The 27827-nt window shown below is 45.2% G+C and overlaps 1 protein-coding gene across 6 annotated transcripts in view; it reads right to left on the reverse strand.

The window, feature by feature from the left end:
* Positions 1-27827, reverse strand: part of HABP4 (hyaluronan binding protein 4) — a 274086-nt gene that overhangs the window by 49900 nt on the left and 196359 nt on the right. For all 6 annotated transcript variants that reach the window (XM_073633090.1, XM_073633073.1, XM_073633081.1 and 3 more), the window contains 2 exons: positions 7745-7895; positions 6917-7066 (listed from right to left, as the gene is read on the reverse strand). In XM_073633090.1, the coding sequence (XP_073489191.1) occupies positions 6917-7066; positions 7745-7895 (301 nt within the window). The remainder of the gene's footprint in view (positions 1-6916; positions 7067-7744; positions 7896-27827) is intronic.

The following is a 27827-nucleotide window of genomic DNA, read 5'->3' on the forward strand; positions in this document are numbered from 1 at the left end:
GATGAAAACCAAGGCCTTTTGGGCCAGAAGGGAGTGATTAGGATCACGGTTGTATCCTCCTTCCTGATTTTTGCTATGACCCGAGGGATAAGCTGAAATGGGGGGAATGCGTAACAGAGGTGAAATTTCCAATTGTGCGCCAGAGCATCCACTCCCAGTGATTCCTCGTTCCTGTTCAGGGAGAACAAGACACATGCGAGTTTTCCTGGGTCGCAAAGAGATCCACTCTTCGGTGCCCCCACTTGTTTACGATCAAATGGAAGACCTCTGGATTCAATTGCCACTCCTCTTCTAATACCTGGTTCCTGCTGAGGAAGTCCGCTACCCTGTTTAGGGTCCCCTTTAAGTGGACCACGGACAAGGATAGAGTATGGAGCTCTGCCCAACTTAGAACGCTTCTTGCTAGGTTTTGCAGAAGTCTGCTTCTGGTTCCCCCCTGTCTGTTTATGTAGGCCACAGCTGTGGCGTTGTCTGACAGGATCTGAGTATGCTGTCCCTGGACTTCTTTTGCAAAGGTCAGTAAGGCTCTCTATAGCTTTTAGTTACCTCCAATTTGAGGACCTCAGTGCATCTTTTGTGGACCACAAGCCCTGGGCCCACCGAACGTTCATATGAGCCCCCCAACCCCAGGAACTGGCATCGGTTGTTAACCTCACCTGGGTTGGGAAGGACCATAACAGGCCCTCTGAACATCTTGTCTGGTTCTTCCACCACCAAAGACTCCTTTTCACCGATGTAGGGATCTTTACTAGTGAATCCTGCTGGCGATTCCAGGTTTTTAACAGGAAACTTTGCAGAGGTCTGAAATGGAGCTTTGCCCACTGAACGGCCGGTATGGAAGAGGTCAAGGTTCCTAAAGCTGATCCTCCTGATGGACAGAATTTGATTGGACTGTAGCAGTGATACCACTTGTACCAACTTTCTCTGCTTTTCCTCTGGAAGAAAAATTTTTTGTTCCAAAGAGTTGATACGGAAACCCAGGAACAACACTTCCTGTGAGGGAATCAGACTTGATTTTTGAAGGTTTAAGATCCACCCTATGAACTCTAGGTGAACACGAGCTCTGAGCAAGTTTTCTTGAAGACCTTCTCTGGTCTGAGCAAAAAAACAAAAAAAAAAAAAACACAGCAGGTCGTCCAGATAAGGAATAACTGAGATTCCTTCTAGACGCAGAGGCGCCAAAGCTTCGGCCATTATTTTCGTGAACACCCTTGGGGATGATGACAGACCAAACGGGAGTGCTCCGAATTGCAGATGTACCACCTTCTTCCAGTGCTAACCTCAGATATTTCTGTGACCTGGCGGCAACAGGAATGTGGAGACAAGGAACCAAGCTTAAAAGGCTGCTATACAGTGCAATAAAACACCCAGGTGCACTAAGGAAGATAACATCTTCCATGTGCCCAGCAAGCCACCACCACCTAAAAATCCCCTGTTGCTGGGCAGATAGACTAACGCTAGCCACTGCAACATACATTCCCAGGGAGATGGGGGGAGGGGGGGGAAAGGGTGAGTAACCCCCCTACAGGAGATAACGGCCCAGAGTAATAGGAGGACACAGTCCATTACCTTAGCCTTGCCCCCTTATCCGCCGCATCTCTATCCATAGCTGTCTGCGGACGCGTGGTGAAACGAACGGTTCTAGGTTCAAAAACGCCGCTGCACTGACCTGGAACCGGAATTAAGGCACCAGGTGACCCTGCCCTCTCCCTCTGCGCTTTGCAGCCGGAAATGATGCGTGCGCCGACCCGGAAGTGCTGCTTCTTCCTTACAGGACATGGCTGAGGCGCTCCTCTGCCACCAGAAACATGGCGGCCGCCACCGCTTGTTCCCAAATGCAGTCAGCATGGAAGGGAGGACAACCGCCTATCTGGCTAAAAAAAAAAAAAAAATATGGAAGCAGCACTCCCAGGCGTACAGGCTCTCCCCGAGCACGGAAGAGGGAGAGGGAGCCCACGGGACCGTCCATCTGGGAGGCAAGTGGGAAGATCACTCTCCTAGCACAAAAAAGGACCTAACAGGTGAGAACCTGTCTACCAGGAAAGCCCTGAGAGATCATGGCTCCCACCAGATTTGTTCCTCCAGATGGAGGAAACAAAAAACTGACGAGGCAACGTGGAGGACTCCAATTAAAGACTTAATTGATGAGGCGTTTCCTGTGGGAGGAGGAGCCATGATCTCTCGGGTGCTGTCCTGAAAGAAGTTTTGGAAAACGGCTCCTTAATTGAGAAGGCCTGAATCTAACCTACTCTCCTGGTAGATGTGATTGCTAGTAGAAAAGGCAACTTAAAGGTGAGGAACCCAAGGGGAATTTGGTCTATAGGTTCAAAGGGAGCCTTAGTTAGACTTTAACACCAAGGTAAGATCCCAAGGTGGAAAGCTAGACATCTTGATGGGGGACAACCTCTAACCAAAAGGAATCTCTTGATCAGGGGGTCCAATGCCAAGCGTCTTTCCAAAAAACAGGATAGGGCTGTGACTTGTACTTTAAGCATCTTGGTTGCTAAACCCTGATCTGCTCCATCCTGGAGAAATTCCAGAATGGCGGGGGATCTCTTGAGAGGTTGCTCTCTTGACACCAGCGAGAGAAAACTCCAAGTCTTAACGTAAATACGCCTTGTGACCTGCTTCCTGCCAAGAAGAGTATTCACTACTCTGTCCGACAGGCCCTTTTCCTGCAGGTTCCGCCTTTCAAGAGCCAGGCCATCAGCTTGAAGAAGCTGGGGTCTGGGTGGCAGACTGGACCCTGAAGGAGAAGGTCGCGTCGAACAGGAAGGCGAGGAGGCGGGGCTATGGACCAATGCTGTAAGGTTGGAAACCAAGCTCTCTTGGGCCACCACGGGGCTATCAGAATTAGATTGCCCTCCGAGAGAAATACCTTTTGCAGAACTCTCGGGATAAGCCCCAGGGGGGAAAAGCATAAGCCAACCAGAACTTCCAAACCTGGGCCAATGAATCTATCCCTTCCGCGCCCATTTCGAGCAAGGGAAAAGAACCTCTTTACCCTTCTGTTCTCCCTGCAGGCGAAGAGATCTACCTCTGGAACGCCGAATTGCTGGCATACCAAGGAGAAAACCTCTGGATTCAACATCCATTCTCCGTGCAGAATCGGCTGGCGACTGAGATAATCGGCCTCTATATTCAGAGTTCCCTTTATGTGAACTGCAGAAACAGAACCCTGTGCTCTGCCCAACCCAGGATATCTAGAGACAGAGCCAGGAGGGCCAGGGATCTGGTGCCCCCTTGATTCAGAAAAGCCACAGCTGTGGCATTGTCTTAAAGGATCTGAACTTCTTGGTTCTGGATTCTCCCCGCAAACGCTTTTAACACCTTTCCAACGGCCAAAAGCTCTCGAAAGTTTGAGGCGGATCCTCTGACTCGAGTCCCAGGACCCCTGAGCTTTTTAGATCCTCTAGGTGTGCCCCCCACCCCCAGGAACTTGCGTCTGTCGTTATTCTTAGAGGCTGAAGCTGACCCCAAAGGAGACCCCCTGAAGCCTCTGAGGAAGACGCCACCAGTGAAGAGATTCTTTCACTTCGACCGGGATGACGACCTTTAGGTCTAGAGAGCTCCTTTTCTTGTCCCAGGAGGATAAGAGGAAATGCTGGAGGGTCCTGGAACGTAGTTATGCCCAAGGGACTGCAGGTATAGACGCAGTCATTAGACCCAAAACTCTCATAATACTCCTGTATGAGGCTGTCCTTGCTTCTAGCAGAGAAGTGGCAGCTCAAATTAGGGCCTCTACCTTGCTCTGAGGAAGAATTAACCTTTGTTCCACTGAATCCACCAGGAATCCCAGGTACATCTTCACTTGGGCCGGAACCAGCGAGGATTTTTCCCTGCTAATCCATCCCAAAGATCCTAAGGTCTCCATCACCTTGGCTAGGTTCAGAAGCAGCTGGTCCCGATTCGGATTGTAAATCAGAAAGTCGTCTAACTAGGGGATCAACGTTATTTCCTGGAGATGTAGAAAGGCCACTACCTCTGCCAGGACCTTCGTGAAGACCCTTGGACTGGATGCCAGTCCAAAGGAGAGGGCCGCAAACTGCCAATGCTGAATTCCCTGTGGGGAGGCAATTGCGAACCTCAAAAATCTGATGACCCTGAAAAATAGGGACGTGGAGGTAAGCGTCTTTTAAATCTAAGGTTACCATGAACACATCCTTGAGGAGGTGTCTTCTGAGTTCACACTCTCCATGCGGAACTTGTACCGCAAGAAAACATTGAGGTTCCTTAGATTTATTATAAGACTATATTTTCCCGAGGGCTTGGGCACCACAAAAACGTGGGCGTAAAACCCCCGACCCTGTCGGTCTACTGGGACCGGCACTATGACCTCCTGACTGGCCAGCTCTAGGTTCCGTAGGATGCCTCCTGGGATCCTTGGGAAGGTGGGTCAAAAGAAACTTCTGGGGAGGAGGGGAGAGAAATGCTAACTTGTAACCCTCTCTTAATATCTGGAGAATGTGAGGGCTCTGCGTGGCTCTTTCCCACTGAGGGATAAAGTGGGAAAGCCCCCTACTGGCAAGTCATTTGGCAGACTTGTCACCCGCCTTCTGGCTGGAAAAGAGAATACCTGATTTCTGCTTGTCCTTTCCGGCTCCCCAACCCTATTAGGGGAGACTTTATCTGAGAAGCGGTTCTTTGCTTGTGGGCCACGAAAAAAACTCTTCCTGTCTTCTTGGTTTAACAGGGAACTTATCCCTTTTTCTGTAGATCTAGCCAAAGCTTGCTCTAACCCAGGACCAAAAAAAAAAAAAAAAAAAAAAGTGAACCCTTAAAGGGGAGGCCACAAAGCCGGGTCTTTGATGAACTATCCCCATCCCAGGTTTTAACCCAGAGGGCTCGCCTGGCTGAGTTCAATAAGGCACCAGATTTAGCGGTGGCACGCACTGTCTCAACCGCAGCATCCGCTAGGTATGCGACTGCACTACCTATGACTTCCAATGAATCCAAGACCTTAGACTTCGTGGTTCGGGACACATGGTCCATGAGTTTACATACCCACATGTCTGCATTTCTTGCAATGTAAGCTGAGGCCAATGCGGGGCTCATAGCCGATCCATCTGATCCTTTATGTTGCCCGTGTCCTCAAAGGAGAGATTGGACTGTTTAGACACTTGAGCTAAGGAGGCGTCTAATCTAGGGGTCTTAAAAAAAAAAAAAACTTCTCATTTTCTTCCAAAAAGGGGCATCTACGCTTCCACGTTTCGTATTTCAGGAGCCTCTTTGGTTCCTTCCATTCCCTCAAGATAACATCTTTGAGGGCTGAATGTACCAGAAGAACCCGAGCTTGTGGCTTAATTAAGCCTCTGTACATCCTGTCCTGGGCAGAGACCTGCTCAGTGGGCTCCTGAATCTCCTCGGAAGCATAAATGGCCCTCAGAGGGCCCTCCATGTCGTTGGCTGAAAAAAATATGCCCACTAAACCTGGAGTCCTCACCCTCCTCCTCCTGGCTGTCTGCTACCCCCTCATCCAAAGATCTCCGCTCAAGAGATTCGGATTCTAGTTCCTCTTCCGAATCCTGGGAAAAGGAGTACTTTGGTATATCCCTGACATGTTTAGATCCCCTAGAGGAAGCGGAGCCCTCCTGGGAGGAGGCTTCCTTACTGGTATGGGCCTCTGACTCCCTCGCCTTAGAGGATTGAAACGCCTTTAGGGTGGAGAGCATCTCAGTTTGAACCGTGAGGAAATCCTTCACGATCTGGGATGTCTCCTTCCCCGTTAGCTTCTGTATACATTTAAAACAGAAAGGTTTAGGTTGACTTGGGGGTAACCACCAGCCCCAGGCTCGGGTCTATAGATAAAATAACAAACGGTTTCGCTGTGGGGAAACAATCAAAAACTGAGGATCACGGGGAGATGTGGGGGCTTTAACCTCTTTGATTGTGTTTCCTTTCAGGTGGACCAGTCATCTCTCAGGGTGCCGTCCTGGAAGACAACTTGAGAAAAATTGATGCGGTTTTGAAGGCAAAGTGTGGTTACACCAAATATTGATTTGGAATCTGTTAGTTTACTTTCCATTTTGTTAATTGATAAAAGCAAACTATTAACACTTCTATTTCTGAAAGCATTAATTTACAGCATTCTTTCACATCGGTCTAAAACTTTTGCACAGTAGTGTATATCTCCATTAGAGGGTCTGCATTCCTTAGCAGTAGACTTGCCACTGTTCTGCATATTCCTTACAACAAAACAGCTGATCTCACGTAGCATCTCTGCAAGCAGTAGAAGATCAGAGGTTAAAAGTGTGTGGGGGGGCAATCAGCAAGTCAAATTCCACATGCACAAACCACCCACCATGTACCCCCTGAACAAGGGGAGCGCATACAACCCTTACACCTTTCGAAAACCTTCATAAAGGCTGAGCTATTCCAATTGTGCTGTCAGTTGAACAAGTGTACACCCAACATGATGCACATACTGGGCCTTGAGCACCTTTTACAGCTCAGTAGATGCATAGGTGTGCACCTAGCAAGGTGCATATACTGGGCCTAAAACTTTACAAGAAGTTTGCATATAAAAAACAGTTAATCGCAGGAGCAGCCCCAGTCACCAGAGTTAGTCCTACCATGTGTACCTTAAGGATGGGTGCTTCAAAAAAAGGGTTCTTCCTGTAGGCTGGACCCAAGGTAACACCAGGGGCTTGTAATGGAGAAGCACAAGAGTTATCAATTTTTTTTTTTTTTAAAGGAAAAAAACAAAAAAACAAAGGCACAAAACCATATGGCAGGAGGTGAATCAATTGCACAGGTCATATTTTTCTTCAAATTCTGGTACCACAGTATAATCAGCAAATGTAATTTCACCTTAGAAACAGAAAAAGTGAAATGCAATTTTTTCCCTTACAAGTGAACATAGTGCCCAACATAATATACAACTGAAAGCAAAGCTTAAATTTTACAGCATACTTACGCTCGGTCACTTCCGCTGTGTCTATCAAACTCGCGCCTGCCCCTCTGATTTTCACTTTCCATGTTCCTTGGGAATCCACCTCTTCCTCTGCCACGTGAGCCCCCTCTCTGGTTTGCAACCCAACTTCTGACTTGCCTCTCTTTCTCAAAGCTTTGTTTACAAAAGAGAAAAAGGGAGAGAAGGAAAAGAAAAATAAGCCATCTACTCCGTGTTAACACCTTGGTTGGGGGGGGGGGGGGTTGGACACCACAACTACATTCTGACTGCCAATTTTCTTGCCCAATTTGCATTGCAAAGTTGCTATAAACAGCTCCCTACTTATTGTCAAAAAGAGGTGGTTCAGAATTTAAGCAATAGTTAAATAGTTAACCAGGCAACCAGCATTTCCAGAAGGATAGACCAGCAATGCTAATCTACAACCTCCTTCATGTGATGCTAGTGGAGAAAGTCATGATGAATGAATGAATGAATGAATGAATGAGTGACTTGTATAGCGCTACCTTTGCTAACTGAATCGCCTCAGGGCACTTTTTAACCTACCAGCATGTCTTTGGAGTGATGCCAAAGAGTTTCCAGATAGAAGACTGGAAGCTCTGCCTTGGCAGCTTAAAAAAAAAAAAAAAAAAAAAAAAAACTAGGGCCGATTTTTATTTAATTTAATATATTAGGTCTGCTTTAGTCTTCCACCTCAACTCGGGTATGCATGGAAGACCTACTAGACTAAGCTAGACTAAGGGGCTAAAATAATAATCCTAATGGTTCCACTTCAAAACATTGCAAATGAACATACACAGCATCACCCCCCCCCCCCCCTCACATTTGACATACTTGTCATTGCTGTAATCCATGATTTTTTCAATATTTGGACGAAATTCCCTGAATGCCATCCTGCGTTCTGTTCTGTCCACTTTTACTTCAGCGCCGTTGTTTTCATTTTGGGTTACCTTCTGTAAAGTTGGTTTTGGAGCACGCTTCTGGTCTAGAGGGGGGTCAACTATAGTTAGGACACTTAAAGCATTTCTAAACCCAAAAACAAAAATGTAATGTGACCAGTTCTGATTTGGTAGCTGCATTAATTCTTCGCAGGCTTTACTCTGATTGGCACCCACTACTACTGCCAACACCACTTTGTCCTAAGGCAGGGCTCAACAAACGCCAGGTCGCCATTCGAACCAGAAGTTTCAACCTGGCACCAGGGCTGCCGCCTGCATACTCCCCATACACCCAGCTTTGTACCCCGGGCTCCACTTGCCCATCTGCAGGCCCGGCATACTGGGTGTCACTCCCGGCCACTCCCTACGTGACTTCATCAGGGGACAGCTGTCCCCTGATGAAGTCACGTGATGACATAACGCGTAGGGAGTGGCCGGGAGTTACGAGATACCGGAAGTGATGCGAGATCGGCGCTAACACACCACACACTTTGATATCCTGCGGGTTTATTATTTTAATGTAAGAGTTCAATTAGCCTAATAAATTGGTTTATTGTTTAACATACTACACCATTGGAGGCTCTTTCCCCTCCCTTTACATTTATTGTGGAGATGTGTAGATTTGGATACAGGATATCAGCTACACGGTGACGGAGCACACCCTTGTGGTCATCAACTTGTACAGCAGAGAAGCATCCAACTATTTTTAATGCTGTTTATCCATGGATTGGAGGCGAGAGTTCTGTGAGCACGTTTGTGGATTTTTAATATCACCCCTCTTCTACTTTTATCAATTTTTTGGGCCAAGCTAATACCACCTAATTCTGGGACTGATCCAATTGAGCCGATTACCCAATAAGAAGAGGATTTACTATATGAACTTCTCCATCAATTAATTTTTATTGATTACCATCATCTTTTCTTTGTCCCATTAGTGTGTTTTATACACCAATTTATTTATTTGATTCACTTTGTTTGTCACATTTATGTTGGACACGGATTCTAATTATTCATTCTATTTTTGATTTTGTATCAATTATTGATCACTTCCTTTGTTTTGTTTTATTTATTAAGGAATTTATTGATTCACATTCAATTTTTGACTTATATTTACACTGTATATGATTCACGGAGCAATTCACTGTTGCGCGAGATCACTATTTATCCATTTTTTTTTATGGAAGTGATGAGTTCCGTCATTTCAAGTTCCCCGCTGACAGTTTCCCAGCCATCAAGGCCGGGAAAGAATGTAATGCAGTGCGAAGTGCATTGCATTCAGTGGATTACAGGGGAGGCCCTGGGGGGAGAAAAAAAAAAAAAAAAAAAAAAAAAAAAAAAAAAAAGCACGTCACATGTGAAAGTTACACCCTAGCACCTCCAACTGTTGCAGAACTACACATCCATGAGGCATTGTAAAACTGACATTCACAGACATGACTAGGCATGATGGGAATTGTAGTTCCTGAACTGGGGGACCATAGTTTGAAGACCCGTGTTACATGTTCCACTGGTATAATTTGTTAGTTCGCAGCAAGTTCAACTTTAGTTGGCTCCTAGATTCAAAGCAAATTTGTCAAGCACTGTCCTAAGGTGATAACACTCACTAGGCAAACTATCTACAGAGGAGCAGTGCAGAAAACTCAGAACAGGACAAGACCACCTTACTCTTCCATAGCATGAGAGGGGTTGAAGTTCTGTAGTTCTTAGAAAGAAGCAACAGCACAGAAGTTTAGCTGACAAGATTTGTCATTATCGGGTAATTTTTTGCCTCATCTAGCAGAGTATGTATGCAGTTTTTTTTTAACATTTATTTATATGTCACACCTCAAAATTTGATAAAGTTAATTTCAGTAATGGAATCCAAAAAGTGAAGCTTACTGTAGATTCATTAGTGATATTTCAGGCATTTCAGGCTAGTGAAAACCCAAAATTCGGTATCTCAGAAAATTAGAATATTGTGAAAAAGTTTATTGTAGACTCATGGTGTCACACTAATCAGCTAATTAACTCAAAACACCTGTAAAAAGGTTTCCTGGGCCTTTAAAAGGTCCTTCAGTTTGGTTCAGTAGGTTACACAATCACAGGGAAGACTGCTGACCTGACAGTTGTCCAGAAGACAGTCATTGACACCCTCCACAAGGAGGGAAAGTCACAAAAAGGTCATTACTAAAGAAGCTGGCTGTTCAGAGTGCTGTATCCAAGCATATTAATGGAGAGTTAAGTGGAAGGAAACATGGTAGAAAAGGTGCACAAGCAACAGGGATAACAGCAGCCTTAAGATTGTGAAGCAGAGGCCATTCAAGAATTTGGGGGAGATTCACAAGGAGTGGACTACAGCTGGTGTCAGTGCGTCAAGAGCCACCACACAGACGTATCCAGGACATGGGCTACAACTGTCGCATTCCTTGCGTCAAGCCACTCCCGAACCAGAGACTTAACTGGGCTAAGGCGAAAAGGGACTGGAGCTCAGTGATTCAAAGTCCTCTTTTTGGATCAAAGTAAATTTTGCAATTCATTTAGAAAATCAAGGTCCTAGAGTCTGGAGGTAGAGTGGAAAGGCACAGAATCCAAGCTGCATGAGGTCCAGTGTGAAGTTTATGTCAGTGATGATTTGGGGAGCCATGTCATTTGCTAGTGTTGGTCCAATCTTAAATCAAGTCCAAGGTCAGCAAACCTACCAGGAAATTTTAGAGCACTCCAGGCTTCCCTCTGTTGACCATCTTTAAAGGATTTTTTATTTTCCAGCAGTATTAGGCACCTTCCCACACTGCCAAAAGTACCAATACCTGGTTTCATGTTCATGGCATCACTGTGCTTTATTGGCCAGCAAACTTGCCTGACCTAAACCCCATAGAGAATCTGTGGGGTATTGTCAAGAGGAAGATGACACCAGACCCAACAATACAGATGAGCTGAAGGCTGCTATCAAAGCAACCTGGGCTACCTCAGCAGTGCCAAAGGCTCATCACCTTCATGCCACGCTGCATCAATGCAGTAATTCATGCAAAAGGAGCACTGACCACATATTGAGTGCATACTATACTGTACAGGGACACTTTAGTAGGCCAACATTCCTGTATTAAAAAAAATTTAATTGGTCTTATGTAATATTGTAATTTTCTGAGATAATACATTTTGGGTTTTCACTAGCTATAAGCCAAATCAAAAGAAAATAAATTCTTGCAATTATCACTGTGTAATAAATCTATAAAATATGAGTCGCTTTTTGAATTGAATTACTGAAATAAAATTAAACTGATAATTTTCACAAACACACACACACTCTGCAGTAGAGGACCCGAGTAGGAGGAGCATAATGTGCTGGAGCTACAGTAAAACCTTGGATTGCGAGTATAATTCGTTCCAGAAAAATGCTTGTAATCCAAAAGCACTTGTATATCAAATATCCCCATAAGAAATAATGGAAACTCAGGTGATTCATGCCACAACCATTTATTCATTAGGTCCTTCAGTATATAGTCCATATAAAAAGATTATAGCAATGTGATTGGACATTTTATGGTTACACAACCTTTCACAAATGGCAGCCTCCACAAGGGGGATTAGAAGCAAAATCCAGCAGGAGCGACAGAGTATTAAGGAGAAGAGAGGTGCCTCTAAGCATTAAATGTAACCATATTGCTATAAAGGTACAACATTTAGTAACTCACATGGCTGATGATTAAAACAGGCACATCTAAGCATGCAGGCACCTGGGGAAAAGCTGTCCACTTAGACCATCCTCCACATTACCAGCTCTCACCACTGTCAGTTTGCAATCGTGACCGGGAAGACTACCCTAAAAGCAAGGCTTGAAGCGCAGAAGGGATGACGTCGATGGCGGTGCAGAGGATGATCTGTGTGAACAGCTTTACCCTGGATGCCTGCATACTTACGTGTGCCTGTTTTAATCATCAACCATGTGAATTGCTAAATGTTTTACCTTCATTAAATGTATTGCTACACTTAGAGGCACCTCTCTTCTCTTATACTCAGTTGTGACATGACGCTACTTGTGTATCAAGGCAGCTCTTGTATATCAAGTCAAAACAAAAAAAAAACAAACAAAAAATTGCTCATCTTGCAAAACATTATCAAACCAAGGTTTTACTGTAGTTGCCTAGTATATAAAAAGGAGGTTACACTGAATAGGAAAAGTTAAGACTGGCACCTCCTATGAGTGCATTAGGTTACATTCGCATGGACGATCAACACCAGTGTGAAAGGCAGCAGCAGGAATCTGCAGTTTCCTGCTGCTGTTTCGGCCACCTATGCGTGGCTAGCTGTGGCTGCTGAGCCCTGTACATTTTAAATAACGCCGAAATAAGGCCGAAGCTATCCGTGGCTGTCCAGAGCCAGCGATTGCCTGCGGTGATCATTGCTGGAGTCAAAGTAGGACTGTGTAGCTTATGACTGCAGGCCACATATATTTAGGACAGGCTACGACTGCGAGTGTGCAGATGAGTAAAGCTTCATGTACACTAGTCTACATTCACTGCGGCCACAGAAAACTGCAACAGACGGTCAAATCATTCCTATCCGGATTCTTCCACTTTCAGAAAAGGGAGGTTTAACCTCACCGAAAGTTAAAAGTCTGTATATGGACACATGGGCTTTTATTTTGCCGAGTTAAGGAGCTTTGGCAAAAATACCAAAAGCTTCTAAACTCAAGTTAGGAGCTGCCAGAAGCTGTACATGGAGCCTAAGGGTCTTCGCAGATGAACTTCAGTTCAAAGTGGGTTTTACATTACCATACATGTGTAGCACCCTGAAGTTTAGACAGTGTTGCTATCAAATTTATTTGCCAGGCGATAGCTGCCTTGTCCGATTGTTAGATCAACTGATTTCCATCTCCCCCCCCCCCACCAATTCTGGAATTGCTGCACTTCCTTCTGTTACTAGGTGGCCTGGTAGCTGGTGACATTGGATAAGATAAGGACAGATTATGACTGAATAGGGTGTCCCAGCCAATTGGCAGGGGTTTCTTCAAGTCCCTTGGCCTGCTGGGAGAACCTATTTGGGTGGAGTCAGGTGATCGGGTTTCTGTGCCACCTGGACAGCTGTCTGGGTGGATGTGTTATGCTGCTTCAGGCTGCTAGGCTGGAAGCCTGGAGACCTATCCCGGGGGCAATTGGATGCTAGGCTGTCTGAGGGCCTATCCAAAAGCAGGAGAGCAGCGCAGGGTTGGGACTGCGGGCTTGTAGCCCAACCAGAAGTAGCAGTTCAGCTGGACGGGGAACCAGCTGTGGTTGGGGGTAGAAGAGAAAAGCTGTCGCCACTAAGGGGCCATTTACCTTGTTACCGGAGACCACTGTGTAAGCTGAGGACAGTACCAGAGCAGACTTAGCTGGGGACGATGAAGAAAACCTCAGCAAGTGCCAAGTCAGGGACCCAGCAGGACAGCAGAGGTGACGCTTGGAGCATCAGTGAGTCAGGGACTTTTTTTAAATCATTTTTATTAAAGCTTTCCAACATTACAGCTGATCAACAAACAAAATTGCATTATCTGCAGATTATACACATTACAATACCTCTCTAGTTACAGATAATACCAATTTAACATTCCTACCAGAACAAAAACAAGCAACAAACAAAACACACAAAAAAGGGAAGGAAAAAAAAAAAAAAAAAGGGAACCTCCATCCCCCCACCATCATCATCGGTCCTCCCCTAAACTATAAGGCATCCTATCCATCCAGTTTCTGCCCACGAGTTATAACTTAGCTCATTACTGTGATATCTGTGATATTCTGGGGGGGGGGGGGGGTGGGGGGGGGGGGGGGGGGGGGGGGGGGGCAAAGAGAAAAGCCAATCCTGGAGCTGTTACCCAGGGTCCCCATAACTTGGCTATTCTGCTCCTGTTCTTATAAACCACTTGTTCCATTAATATTGTCGCATTTACCTCAGAATGCCATTCCTCAAATACTGGTCTATTAGAAGACATCCATTTTCTAGCAATTATCTTACGAGCTATAAATAGTAATCTGCCAACTGGTATTAACTTGTCCCGTGGATATAGCCAGGGGCATAACTAGAAATCACAGGGCCCCATAGCAAAATGGGGTATGCCGCCCCCCCCCCCCCAAAAAAAAAAAAAAAAAAAATATAATGAAACTAATGCCATTGAACAGATTACCACACTCATGTAGCACAGTACCCAGGCAACAGCTTATATTAATTTCAAACAACAAAGTATGCAGTATACTGTATGCAGTCCCTGAAGGACACACATGCATACCCCCCATCAGTACAGACACCCCCTAACCTCAGTGCAGACCACCCCAGCAGTACAGACACCCCCCCCAGCATTACAGACCACCTCAGTAGTACAGACTCCCCCAGCAGTGCAGACACCCAGCATTAGACCCCCCCCACAGTGCAGACCCCTGTCAGTACAGACACCCCCCCTATTACAGACCTCAGTGCAGGACCCTCAGTAGTGCAGACCCCCCCTCCCTCAGTAGTGCAGACACTCCCCCCCTATCTCAGTAGTACAGACACCCCCCCCCCCCCTACATACCTCGGAACAGCACTGAGTCTCCAGATATACAGCGGAGTGTGTCCCTCGAGGCTCGAGCACAGGCTCCTTTTCTGTGGATGTAAACAGAGGAGGGGAGGCAGCTTCGGTCCACACCGCTGAAGGACACCGCGGCGTGAAGCCTAGCAAGCGGTGTGAAAGGTGCCTAGCAACGCCACTCACCAGGCCCCAACTCGGCTGCTGGCCCCATAGCGCCCGCATGGGTCGCTATGGCAGTAGTTCCACCACTGGATATAGCTCTTCATTAACATAGCCCAGTAGACAAGTCTTTAGTTCCATTACTATATTGGTATTGTAAGCCTAATTGTGGACACCACCTCTCGCCAATATCTGACCAGCTTGGGGCAGTTCAACATACGGATCAAATCAGCAGGGGCCTGCTTACACCTCAGACAATCCAGGGTTTCCCTCCACTTAGATAATTTTTCCAGTGTCCTATATATAATAAACAATTGATAGGCATTGTGTAACTAACTATGTGACATGGATACCAATGGGGCCCTCTTCAGAATAGTCTGCCATTCATCCTCTGTCAGGGACCTAGCGTGTCAGCAGGGGTGATGCATGAAGAGCATCAGTGCCAAGCCAGGGACCCAGCAGGGAAGCAGGGGGTGACACTTGAGGAAGATACTGAGTGCCAACAGTGAAAGAGCTCAGGAGATCCAGTGGCTATTGGATCCAATATCTAGTGAAAGACTGGGAGTACACTGAGTGAAGACCCACAGTGAGCGATTGTGTAGTAAGCCGAGAACTGTTGCAAATAGTTGAATACAATTGTCGAGTGTTGCCATTGGAGACAGTGGTCCTACCTATACAGAAGTGGCGTCTGGCTGGAGGCCTTCACCTGTATAGCTGTCTTTCTATAGAAGTGGGAGTCTGCCAATTATTGCATCTACTTAAGGGTGTCCTGGCCCTAACCCTCTCTCCCCCAGTTATGTTCAAGAGACAATAAATCTTTTTTTTTTTTTTTTTTTTTTAGAATGCAAAAAGTGTCTGGCGCCCACCATTTCATCTTGCATTACTCCCACCATGCAACCAACTATACACAGAAGGAGGTCAGCTGTCACCAACTCTGGAGGTCACCATTAGGCCTCAGGAGTCCTGGAACTTTGCTACAAGTCATTGAGAGTGCAAAACCCACTTGCATCAGGTCAAGTTTAGCTGAACAGCGGGTAAATCATGTCAAACTGCCCAGTCAATGAGTTGTGAATGCTAGTTGAAGGGTCACAAGCAGATGTCTGATGCAACTGACAAAGTTCACAGACAAAGCCAATTATTGAGGGGTAATATAGTTACTGCAGCCACATTAGAGGGAACAGGAATAGTTTTGAATTTGATGCAGTGCTCAAAATTTAAATCAAATTACCTCAAGCACGGACAAAGTGCTTTAAGCATAAAGTGAATAGGTCACCTCAAAACATACACGATAAATTCTGCACTAGTGCCATTACAGATGCTATCAATTGCCCCGATGTCAGTGATGAAACGTGTTGGGCAAAACCAAGCAATTGCAGAATACAGGAAGGATCACGTGGAGAGGAGGTCAGGTGGAGACTGGAAACTTGTCTGTCTGAAAGTGGTGTACAGGTACAGCCCCTACTCTTCTGCGTGTTTCTGGGGAAGTGAAAGCTATACCAAATCTGTTTTAAATGTGAGTGATAGAATTAGATCTCAATTAATGTTATTACAGCACTATATAGCTTGTGCGTTTTGAAGATCTTGTATCCACCATTAGGATATAGCCTGGTCCTGGCATTGAACAGGATTTGTGCTTGACTGCTCCCAAAAAAGAAGGTAAAGGCTTTACTCAGATACTGCACAGTCACTTCGCAAGTTTTTTTTTTTGGATTAGCTTCAGACTTCTTTGGATGTTTTTGGGGCTTTAACATCCATATTTTTTGCACACAAGTTCTTGTTGCTATAAATTGAATAGTCCAATGTCAGCACTACAGTTAAGAGGCAATATAGAGGCACTACATCTATCACTTTTTACACTAGTGGAGCATTTATCACATTTTGTGGTGTCAAATTGTGTGATTTTTAACTTGAACCATAATACCACCTTTCAGCAAGTACGAGGCAGAGAATTACTCCAGGTGGTTATAACACCCGGGCATTGCCAATCTAACATGGGCATGGCTATTACAAGTCCACTGTGCTCACTAGGTAATTACAGCATGCTTGGAGTAAATCCCTGTTAGGGGACTATACTGATGGAATCATTGTGAAACTCAGATCATTCAACGTTCACCAAAAGGTGCATAGATATGCAGTGGACTTCCTTTTGACCCATTTCAAGCAAGTTCTGCTAAAACAAAAAAACAAAAAAACAAAAAAACAAAAAAACAAAAAAACAAAAAAACAAAAAAACAAAAAAACAAAAAAACAAAAAAACAAAAAAACAAAAAAACAAAAAAACAACAAACAACAAACAACAAACAACAAACAACAAACAACAAACAACAAACAAAACAGCAGATGGAGCCTCACGTATACAGCAGCACATCAGACCTAAACTCTTGTCTCTTGTTTACAAAGCCACAGTGAAAAACAGTTCACTTCCATCTCTGTACTGGTAGCCTGTACTGTTGGAGTCACAACATGTCTTCAGAATGTAAAGCAAAGTCTCACTACAAACCAAAAGCTAGACTTTCCCAAATAGGTCTGCCAAATCTGTTTATACAAGTGGCAGTCCCATGGACATTTGGTGTCTTTACAGAACTCACTAGCATCTCCCTTATCTATGCAAGACCAAAAAACATTCTCTCAGCCCTATTCACTATGGGCAGATGGCCATCATAGAAGTTATGATTTTTAAACATATGAACTGCACCACATCTATATTGAATTAAAATTTTAAAACCCTAGCACTTGTCCCTGGACACACGCACGTTTTCCCCAAAGTCTAAAGGCCACACTTTTGCCACTGAAGGAAACTGCACCATTCAAAAAAAAAAAAAAAAAAAAAAAAAAAAAAACGTAAAAGACGGTTTAGCTAAAAAAAAGAGACAAAGCAGTTCTAACTTCATTACTACAACCTAACTGGATGCCTCATTTTTGATGGGTGCAGCAGGTGTGTCGGTCTCCGCCCCACCCACTTCATACTTGAAAAAAGCCAGTCCCTGAAATTTTGCCTGTGAAATGCATAACACAAGATAGGCAGGGGGAGAATGGAATGAATTTCTAAAGACCTGGTGTAAGGAAGGATTTGGGTTTTTAGAGCACAGGACTGACTTTTCATTTGGATACAACCTATATGCTAAAGATAGTTTGCCCCTAAATCAAAGGGAGTCTGCTGTGCTAGGGGAGAGGTTTATAGGATGGCCGGAGGAGTATGTAAACCAAGTTGGATGGAATTGGGGAATTTATAAAAATGGTTGTTAAGGAGTTCTCCATGCTACAAACCACTGCTGCTCCTCTCTGCCAATCCCTTCACTGGCTTCCCCTACCCCACCATGTAAAATTCAAAATGCTAACCATAACATACAAGGCCATTCACAACATCGCCCCCATCTAAATCACCAACCTCATCTGCAGATAACGCCCAAATCGCCCCCTCCTCCCAGGACCTCCTGCTCTCTAGCTCCCTTGTTAACTCCTCCCATGATCACCTTCAGGACTTCTCCAGAGCCTCTCCCATCCTCTGGAATTCCCTGCCCCAGCATGTCCAATCAGCCCCTACCCTGTCCACCTTTAGGAGAGAGGGGAAAGAAAGAAAGAAAGAAAGAAAGAAAGAAAGAAAGAAAGAAAGAAAGAAAGAAAGAAAGAAAGAAAGAAAGAAAGAAAGAAAGAAAGAAAGAAAGAAAGAAAGAAAGAAAGAAAGAAAGAAAGAAAGAAAGAAAGAAAGAAAGAAAGAAAGAAAGAAAGAAAGAAAGAAAGAAAGAAAGAAAGAAAGAAAGAAAGAAAGAAAGAAAGAAAGAAAGAAAGAAAGAAAGAAAGAAAGAAAGAAAGAAAGAAAGAAAGAAAGAAAGAAAGAAGTTGTTTTTCTGGAGACTTGCCAGAGAGGCAACTAACCTTGGACATTTTTCTAATTACTCTTAAAACGAAAAATCTTAAGATTTAGAAGGAAAGCTCTCTGGTTCCTGCCAATCCCTCACACTGCTTCATTCTTGAACAGGAAATCTACAAGCTTACTTTTTTGCAGGCCCGCGTACAGTTTATCATAGGGAAAAACCAAGTTAGACTTACCGGTAACTTGTTTTCCAGAAGTCTTTCAGGACAGCACCTGAGAGATAGCGACTCCACCCACCGGAAACAGGAAACACCTTCTTCCTCCAAACTTTAAAGGGAGGCGCCTCCCTACCATACCTCAGTTGTAGTAGAGAAGACCTCCGGCCCCGGCTGGAACACATAAACACATACGTTAGTCACAGCATAGTATATACAATACAATAGGGCGGGATGTTGCTGTCCTGAAAGACTTCTGGAAAACAAGTTACCGGTAAGTCTAACTTGGTTTTTCCCAAGGCGTCTTTCAGGACAGCACCTGAGAGGATAACAGAGACTTACCCCCTTAGGGCGGGACAACAGCTTGCAGGACCTTTCTGCCAAACGCCTGATCATTAGCAGATGTGAGGTCCAGCCTGTAATGTTTCACGAATGTGTGAAAACTTGACCAAGTTGCCGCCTTGCAGATTTGTTCAGGGGTGGCACCAGCTCTCTCTGCCCAAGTGGCCGCTAATGCTCTTGTTGAGTGTGCAGAAATTCCTGCAGGAGGAGACACGCCTGCATGCGAATAAGCCTCTGAAATGGCTAGCTTCAGCCACCTTGCTAAAGAGATTTTAGAAGCCTGGCAACCTTTCCTGTTGCCTGAAAATAACACAAACAGAGAATCTGAACGTCTAAAGAGCTTTGTCCTTTCCAGGTAACATAACAAAACTCTTCTAACATCCAACATGTGAAAACAAGTCTCCTTCTCCCCTACTGGGTTGGGGCAGAAGGTCGGAAGTACAATGTCCTGAACACGATTTTGTACTGAAGCTACCTTTGGTAAGAATTTCTGATCTGTTCTAAGTATAACCCTATCTGGGAAGATAGATAAATAGGGTTCCTTAACTGATAAAGCATTAAGCTCACTGATCCTGCGTGCAGAGACCATGGCAATCAGAAACACAGACTTAAAAGTGAGATATCTGAGTGGCGCTTCTTCCAAAGGTTCAAAGGGACTCCCTGTTAGAGCCTGGAGGACTATCGACAGATCCCATTTGGGAAACAATTTAAGTGGTGCTGGTCTGGATCTCGTAAGGGATCTGAAAAATCTGGTTACCAATGGATCTGAGGCCACAGATCTTTCTAGGAACACTGCTAGCGCAGCCACCTGTACCTTCAAGGTACTAACTGCTAGTCCCTTGTCAGCACCAACCTGTAAAAATTCCAGAATGGTAACAAGACTCCCTGGGTCCTGGTCAGATGAATTACACCACGTATTGTAAACCTTCCAGACCTTGGAATAGATATATTTCTAGTCACCCTTTTCCTACTGGATAATAGCGTTGAGATTAACCGGTTGGAAAAACCTTTGCTCCTTAAGAGCTGCTCTTCAGATACCAAGCAGTGAGCGCCAAAGTGGCTACCTCTGGGTGATTTACTGGTCCCTGAAATAGTAAATCGTGCCTGAGGGGCAGATGCCAATAAGGCCTGACCGCCATTTTCAGAACGGTTGAAAACCAAGCCCTTCTTGGCCAAAAGGGCGTGATTAGGACAACCGGTACCGCTTCCCTTTGAATTTTTCTTAATACTAAGGGAATTAACTGAAATGGGGGGAAAGCGTAGCAGAGATGGAATCTCCATGGATACGCCAAGGCATCTGTTCCTAGTGACCCGTCGTGATTGCTTAGGGAAAAAAATTGCGGAACCAAGGCATTCTCCTTTGAGGCGAACAGGTCCACCTCTGGCAGCCCCCACTTCGACAATCATGGCGAAAACCTCTGGGTTCAGCGACCATTCTGCTTCCCGAATGGGGTTTCTGCTCAGGAAATCCGCCACTCCGTTCAGGGATCCCTTTAGATGGACTGCTGATAACGACAGCAAGTGTCCTTCTGCCCAACGGAGAATGCTCATGGCTAGTACTTGCAGCGATTTGCTCCTTGTACCTCCCTGCCTGTTTATGTAAGCCACTGCCGTGGCATTGTCTGTTAGTATTTGAACATGCTGGGCCTGAAGCCCCTGAGCAAATGACTTCAGAGCCAAGTCGATCGCCTTGAGCTCTCTCCAGTTTGAGGACTTGGTCGCCTCTTTCCTGGACCAGTTTCCTTGAGTGAAACCTTTTTCTAGGTGGGCTCCCCAACCCCAGGAACTGGCATCGGTTGTCAGCCTTTTTTCGATTGGAAAGGCCCAGACTAACCCCTCCGATAGGATATCCTGCCTTTTCCACCACCATAGTGACCTCTTCACTTGGGTTGGAACTCTTACCTCTGAGTCTAGGGATTCTAAATTGTGATCCCAAGATCTCAGAAGAAAAGCCTGCAGATGCCTGAAGTGTAGTCTTGCCCACTGAACAGCTGGCATTGACGAAGTCAGAACCCCCAGGGCTGACATGACCAATCTTACCGTCAGCTGCTGGTTGGTCTGCAAAAAAGACACTGTATCCTGGATTTTTCCTTTCTTCTCTGAAGGAAGAAAAATTTTTTGGCTTACCGAATTTTTTATATACCCTAGAAACCGAATCTCCTGAGATGGTTCCAGGGAAGATTTTTGGAGATTTAGGATCCAACCTAGAGACTCCAAATGGCTGCATGCTCTGCTTAAATTGCTCCTCAACTTCTCTCTTGAGGGGGCGAAAAATAGCAGATCGTCTAAGTAAGGAATTACTGCGATTCCCTGAAGACGCAGCGGAGCTAGGGCCTCTGCCATTACTTTGGTAAAAATTCGGGGTGCGGATGATAGCCCGAAGGGTAGGGCTCTGAATTGCAGATGCTGAATTCTGCCTTCCAACCTTACCGCCAACCTGAGAAACCCCTGGGACTGGGATGAGATTGGAATATGCAGGTATGCATCTTTTAGATCCACTGACGCCATGAAACAACCTGGAGTCAGAATATTTCTGGCGGTGAAAATTGAGTCCATCCTGAACCTTCTGTATTTGATGGCTCTGTTTAGTGGCTTTAAATTTAGAATTAAACGAAATCTTCCTGTTGGTTTTTTTACCAGGAAGACATGTGAATAGAAGCCCTCGTGCCATTCCTCTGATGGCACTGGGATTACTACACCCTGTTGCATTAGTTCCTCCAGAGAGGATTTCATGGCCAGGGCCCTCATTGGATCTCGGGGAGCATTTGTTACCAGAAACCTTCTTGGGGGGCTTCTGGAGAACTCGAGAGTATAACCCTGCGAGAGAGTGGTCAGAATAAACTGATTTGTAGTTATCACTGACCACTGCGGAAGACACTCTCGTAATCTTCCGCCGACCCGCAGAGATGAGTCATTGTGAGTTTTCGGCCTGTGAAGGAGGACGGAAGAGAATTCCACCTTTGCCCTTCGCCTTTTGCGCAGACCAATTTTTCCTCCTGCCCTGAAACTTACTTTCCTGCTGTTGCTGCTGAGTTTTTTGAGGTCGAAAAAGACGTTTTGGGGTCTGCTTTTTCTTTTTGACCGGAAAGGACTTCTTATCGGCAGTTCTGTCTAGGATATTATCTAGATCTGGGCCAAAAAGAAGGTCACCTGAAAAGGGGATACCACAAAGTTTACTCTTTGAAGCTGTATCACCTGGCCAGGTTTTTAGCCATAAAGCTCTTCTTGCAGCATTTGCTAAAGCTGCAGACCTAGCTGACATTTTGATAGCTTCAGCCGAAGCATCAGCAATATAAGCAACTGCAGAAATCAGGGTAGGAAAGGAATCTAAGATCTCCTGCTTGGGGGAATCTGCCACTATATGAGATCTAAGTTGGTTCACCCAGTATTCCAGATTCCTGGCTACACAGGTTGTGGCCATTGCTGGTTTTAAATTGCTCATGATTGATTGCCATGATCTTTTGAGCAAAAGATCCATGCGTTTGTCCATTGGATCCCTTAGAACACCCATGTCTTCAAAAGACAGGTCTGTGGATCTTGAGACCTGTGAAAAGGCCGCATCCAACCTGGGCACCTTATTCCACACCGCAGAAGGGTCCTCCTCAAAAGGGAAGCGCCTTTTGTGGGCTCTGGAAAAAAAGGGCTTTTTCTCTGGATCTTGCCATTCTTTAGTAATGGCGTCAGAAATGACCGAATGAACTGGAAATGTTCGCCCCTTAGGCTCATTTAACCCTGCATACATGCGGTCATGAAGAGATAACTCCTTCTTTTCCTCACTTAAGCCAAGTGTAACATGGATAGCCTTAAGGAGTCCGTCTACCTCCTCTAGGGAAAGCTTAAATTTGGAAGGAGCCACCTCCGCTTCCTCACCCTCCTCCTCCGAATCTTTAACGGAAGGAGTAGGGGACTGCTCTTCCCTGATAGGGGGGCCTTCAGGTAAGACTTCTACCATGGGGAAAGAAATAGAACCCTGGGAAGCCTCAGAAGTGGATGGCTGACTAGCAGCTGGATTAACTAAAGAGTCACGAAAAGTCTGAATCGTGGCGTATAGTTCCTTCTTTACAGAGGCAACCAGATCATCACAAACCGAAGCTGATTCCTCCTTAACTAAAGAAGTGATGCATGTACTGCATAAGACTTTTTTCCAATTTTCTCCCATTTTGGCCCTGCAAGAAGGACATCTCTTTTTTGGGTCAGAGCTTTTAGCCTGTGAGAGAAAAAACAAAAAAGGGAAAAAAACCAGGGGACCTTTTAGTGAGACCCGGTCTCAGCTACACAAGAATCACCCACAGGTGCACTAAGAAGAAACCAGTCAGCCTCCAGTGCCCAGACAGGCCCCTTGCCACTAGGGGGTAAGAAAAAAGAAAATAGACCAAACCCAGGAAAAAGGAAGAAAGGCAGACTTAAACTGCTGCTCCTACCTGAGCTTTACTGGCGCCTGTGCCTGTCCCCACCGCTGCAGACGCTGAGTCCTCCATCTCTGGTGTGCAGCTCTCCACCTGTGGCTTCATATGCCGCTTCCGGACTCCCATAGTGCATCTGCACCGGACCGGAAGCGGAAGTAGGCGCCAGTTCCTGTCCTCCCTCCTCCCCTCTCGCATCCACGCCGGAAATGACGCTTCTGCTGACCCAGTGACCCGCCTTGTCACTTCCGCCGCGCCTGCCGGCCAAAAAAACATGGCGGCGGCGCACGCGCACCGCCGCTCCTATGACCGCGCAGATCACCGGGTCTACGGCTCTCCCCGAGCACCAGGAGGGGAAGAGGAGCCCGATTGCTACCGCTGCCAAGGCTTGGGTAGGCCGGGAGGACAGCGGGTCTCCAAAAGGAGGAAAAAATGAAAAAGAAGCCCTGTCTCCCAGGCATCTGAGAGACCTTGACTCCCCTTCAAAAAGATGTTCCCTCCGGGCCGGAGGAAACACAAAAACTGAGGTATGGTAGGGAGGCGCCTCCCTTTAAAGTTTGGAGGAAGAAGGTGTTTCCTGTTTCCGGTGGGTGGAGTCGCTATCTCTCAGGTGCTGTCCTGAAAGACGCCTTGGGAAAAGTACTTTTTGCGGTTCTTCAAAGCCCAGAGTATTGCGAATCACTTTTAAACAGCTTTTCGGTTTCTTCTGTGGGAAACAACTTTTGCAACTTACTGTCCTTCCCCTCACCAATTCCCCCTTCCTCTAAACTGGATTCTTTGCTCAAGTTTACATGTGATTCTACCAACATGCCCTGCACCTTTCTCGCTTTGGTGGACACAAATGCAGCTGCTAACGTTCCTGAACCAGAAGTACTAGGTTCACTGAAAACATTCTTTGAGGGTTCTAAAGGATTGTAAAGTATTGCTTTGTCCCTGACTAGCTATGGTCGGCTTTAAATCTTGTTTGTACAGGGCCCGCGTCCATTGTACTCGCCTAGTGGGGCCCCTCACCCCTTTGTTTCCTCCCTCTTCTCTTCAATTCTGATATGAAGGCAATCAAATGTAAACTGCTGTACTCAAGGGTAAAGAGTAATACAGCCGATACCTGCCCAACTTAACCTGGTCCTAGTAACAGTTTATGGTTCGGTTACTCATTGCGCACCATTTTACATGCCTGTTTGATGCCGCCCCTGCGTGGGCAAACCATGGCTTGTTATGATTCTTGAAACTTCAATAAAAATATTGAAACAGAAAAGTACCATTTCTTGTTTTGAAAGTATCGAGGAAAACTAATGAGGTTACTTGACTCTGCTTAAGCATCTTAATACAGTCTTTTACACATGGGCTTGTTCCAAGAACAGGATTTTTTTTTTGCGCAACATTTTCTGGGAGGCTTGCTGCCTGTTTGTGTTCTTTTCCTCCGTGGGGGTTTGCCTAAAAAGAGCAAATGCACCCCAAAGACTTGAGGCTAGTAAGCAATAGAAAGTAAGACTTACCAACACCAGCCCCCCCCCCTTCTCCAAAAAGTGCTCCTATGTGTAACTGACATGCACTCACGTGTCTGCCCGAGCAGAGTCTCCCCTCCCACCTACCGTAATTGACAAAAAAAAAAAAAAAACGCAACCTCATGTCTTACCGTTTTTTTTTTTCAAACGCAGATCCCCGGGTCCACTTCCTGTCCAGTACAGATGGCAGAAGCGTGTTTAGGGCTCCGCCTCTAGCATCTGTGTCCCAGAGGCCCTACATGGTGTTGTGAATCAGCTGCACCGTGAAGAACATGGCACACTGTGCTTTATCCTCAATTACACATGGAAGAAATGCTACTACAACCTCTAAGACTGCTACCCCAGCAGAAATTCCAGATGCCAACCCTGTAGGTGACAGCTACACATTGTGTTCCCGATCTCAGGAAACAACCGCAGAGTGGTGCAGGCAGTCTTGAGAAAGTGCAAAAGAGGACCCATCCGCTCTGTCAATAGCACACTGCAAATCCAGGGACTAGCACTTTATCTTCCCCAAAAGGGCTTGCTATGACACCAAACAGAGGGGGACCCAACAATACCCTGGGTATCCACTCTAGCAAGCTGGCCTAAGGACCCCAGAACCAGGCTCTTCCCAGGCACCCCAGCATTTGTTCAGTAAGGCCTGTAGCCGAGAGTCCAGTGCCACCTAGCATACAGCCAAGCGAAAAAAAAAAAAAAAAAAAAAGAAAAGCACGTGTCCTGTCTGGCCAGAGGAACACAGGAAACCGGGCCTGGGGTAAAATCAGCCTTTGTAAACTAATGTGAATCATGTGTTTTCTGCCTAGATGGGAGGAGCCCATTTCAGGTGGGTTGTGAGAATAATCTACCTACATCTATACGCAACAATGGATTAAAGGGTTTGTTCACCAGAAGTCTGGAGGTTGGAGAACTGCAAATGTTTATGGGAGGTCTCCCTCTAAGTCAGTGCACTGATACCCAGCTCATCTTTCCTTTACTTTGCGGAAGAGCTTGGGTGAGTTTGTCTAATAGTAAAAAAAAGGTCAGGTCTTTAGTTGGTGACCAGGGGCAAAAGGAACATTTTTAAAAAATGCCTTACTTAGCTCCGTGTATAAGGAAAATGGGGGTAGTACGACATTGCCCCAAAAGAATCTCTCTCTCATCCCAAAAGTGTCCGATCTGTCTACTGCAATATCAGTCATGATAAAAATCGCAGATCAAAAAAACGCCATAAATCTATCCCCCAATTTGTAGATGCATAACTTTTGTGCAAACCAATATAAGCTTATTGCTATTTTTTTAACCAAATATGTAGAATACATATTGGCCTAAACTGAACGAAGAAATTTGATTTTTTTTATATTTTTTGGGATATTATAGCAAAAAGTAAAAATTGCTTTTTTCAAAAGGTTAGCTTTTTTTGTTTATAGAGAAAATAAAAACCATAGGAGGTGATCAAATACCAAAAGAAAGCTCCATTTGTGGGGAAAATTTTTTTTTTTTTTTTAAAGTCAATTTTGTTAGGGTACGTCGCACGAGCGTGCAATTGTCAGTTAAAGCGATGCAGTGTCGTATCGCAAAAATGATTCTCTTCCGGGGCTAAAGTGGTTAATGACTGGTGAGGTATTGTAAGAACTGCACACATGATCAGCAGATCGCAGGTGGAATGCCAGGCTGCTGAAGACCCTCAGTACAGCTGTTTGCCTATACCTCCTGAATGGGCAGACTGTTACTGAAGTACAGGAAGTGTCAATGAACTACAAAAGCGCTCACCATTTGTGCCAGAGGGGACTTTTAATTTATTCAGAGATCACTGAATGGAATGATGTGGCTCTGGGGACAGAGCACTGCCTAGTCACAGTTTATAAAATTCGACAGAGGCTGCAGGAAGTAGTAGTAACATGTTACATTTTAAATACAGGTGTAACAGGTTACAAAAGGTGAAATTCTCCTTTACAGTAGAACTAAAAGCAAAATGGTTTTTCATTGGTGGGTAGGGTAAAGGGAGGATTATAACCCAGTCAATATTTTTTTGCCATCTGTGTCCCACTGTGGAGATCATTTTACTTCCTGTACCACAGCCATCCAAAATGAGGGAATCCCTGGTTGTCACCAGGGTCACTGGAGTTAGGTGTCCACATTGGAAGATTTCCCCTCTACTCCTGTTCTGTGACAAGCCAACATTTGGGATTCTCTTACCATCGGTGATAATGGTAAATAGGTCAAGTATAAAGGATAAGTCTCCCAAAATGGGGGCACAGACCGCAACAAAAGCCTGACAAGTGTTCCAAGCCCTCTTCACTTAACTAAATCTAACTAATCTAAGTTTTGCCTTTAAAGTCAACAGGCTTAGAAATGCAATGTGTAGATTAATAGAAAACTGGTTTAAAGTATTGAGAGTAGTGGTTAAGGATTTATACTCTGAATGGTCCAAGGTCATTAGTGTTGTACCCCAAGGCTCAGTGTTGGGACCCTTTAACAGTATATAGTTTAAGAATAAAAGTACAATTGCAGCGTTTGCAGAGGACACCAAGCTATGTAGTAAAAATAAACAGCCTTACATTTTGTCGCCAACTTGCATGCTGACCTCAACGTACTATTTCAATGGGCAACTATGTGGCAAATGAGATTTAATAAGTTATGCACATGGGGGCCAACATGTCTGCATCATACATTCTAGGGGGAGAACTACTGAGGGAGTCCATGTTTAAGAAGGATCTGGGTGTTCTGGTAGATCAGGTTCTCACCTTCATGCCATTACAGAGGAAAAGGATGTAACCTCCATGTATAGAAAGGCTTCTGCATAGTGTAAGAGGTGTGCAATAGACTCCTTCAATAGCTAGTTCTGCCCAGAAAGAGAACATACATAAAAAAAAAAAAAAAAAAATTATTTTTTAACACCCACACCACACACACAGACTTTATAGGCAACACCAGGGATAGTTGATAAAGGGAATATCAAACTGCCTCCAAGAGGGATCAGGAAGGAATTTTTTTTTCCCTCCCCTGCTTGAGCAAATTAGACTGCTGCTTTTTTGGGTGTTTTTT

The sequence above is a fragment of the Aquarana catesbeiana genome, linkage group LG01, assembly GCF_042186555.1.
Source record: "Aquarana catesbeiana isolate 2022-GZ linkage group LG01, ASM4218655v1, whole genome shotgun sequence".
In the NCBI taxonomy this organism is placed as follows: domain Eukaryota; kingdom Metazoa; phylum Chordata; class Amphibia; order Anura; family Ranidae; genus Aquarana; species Aquarana catesbeiana.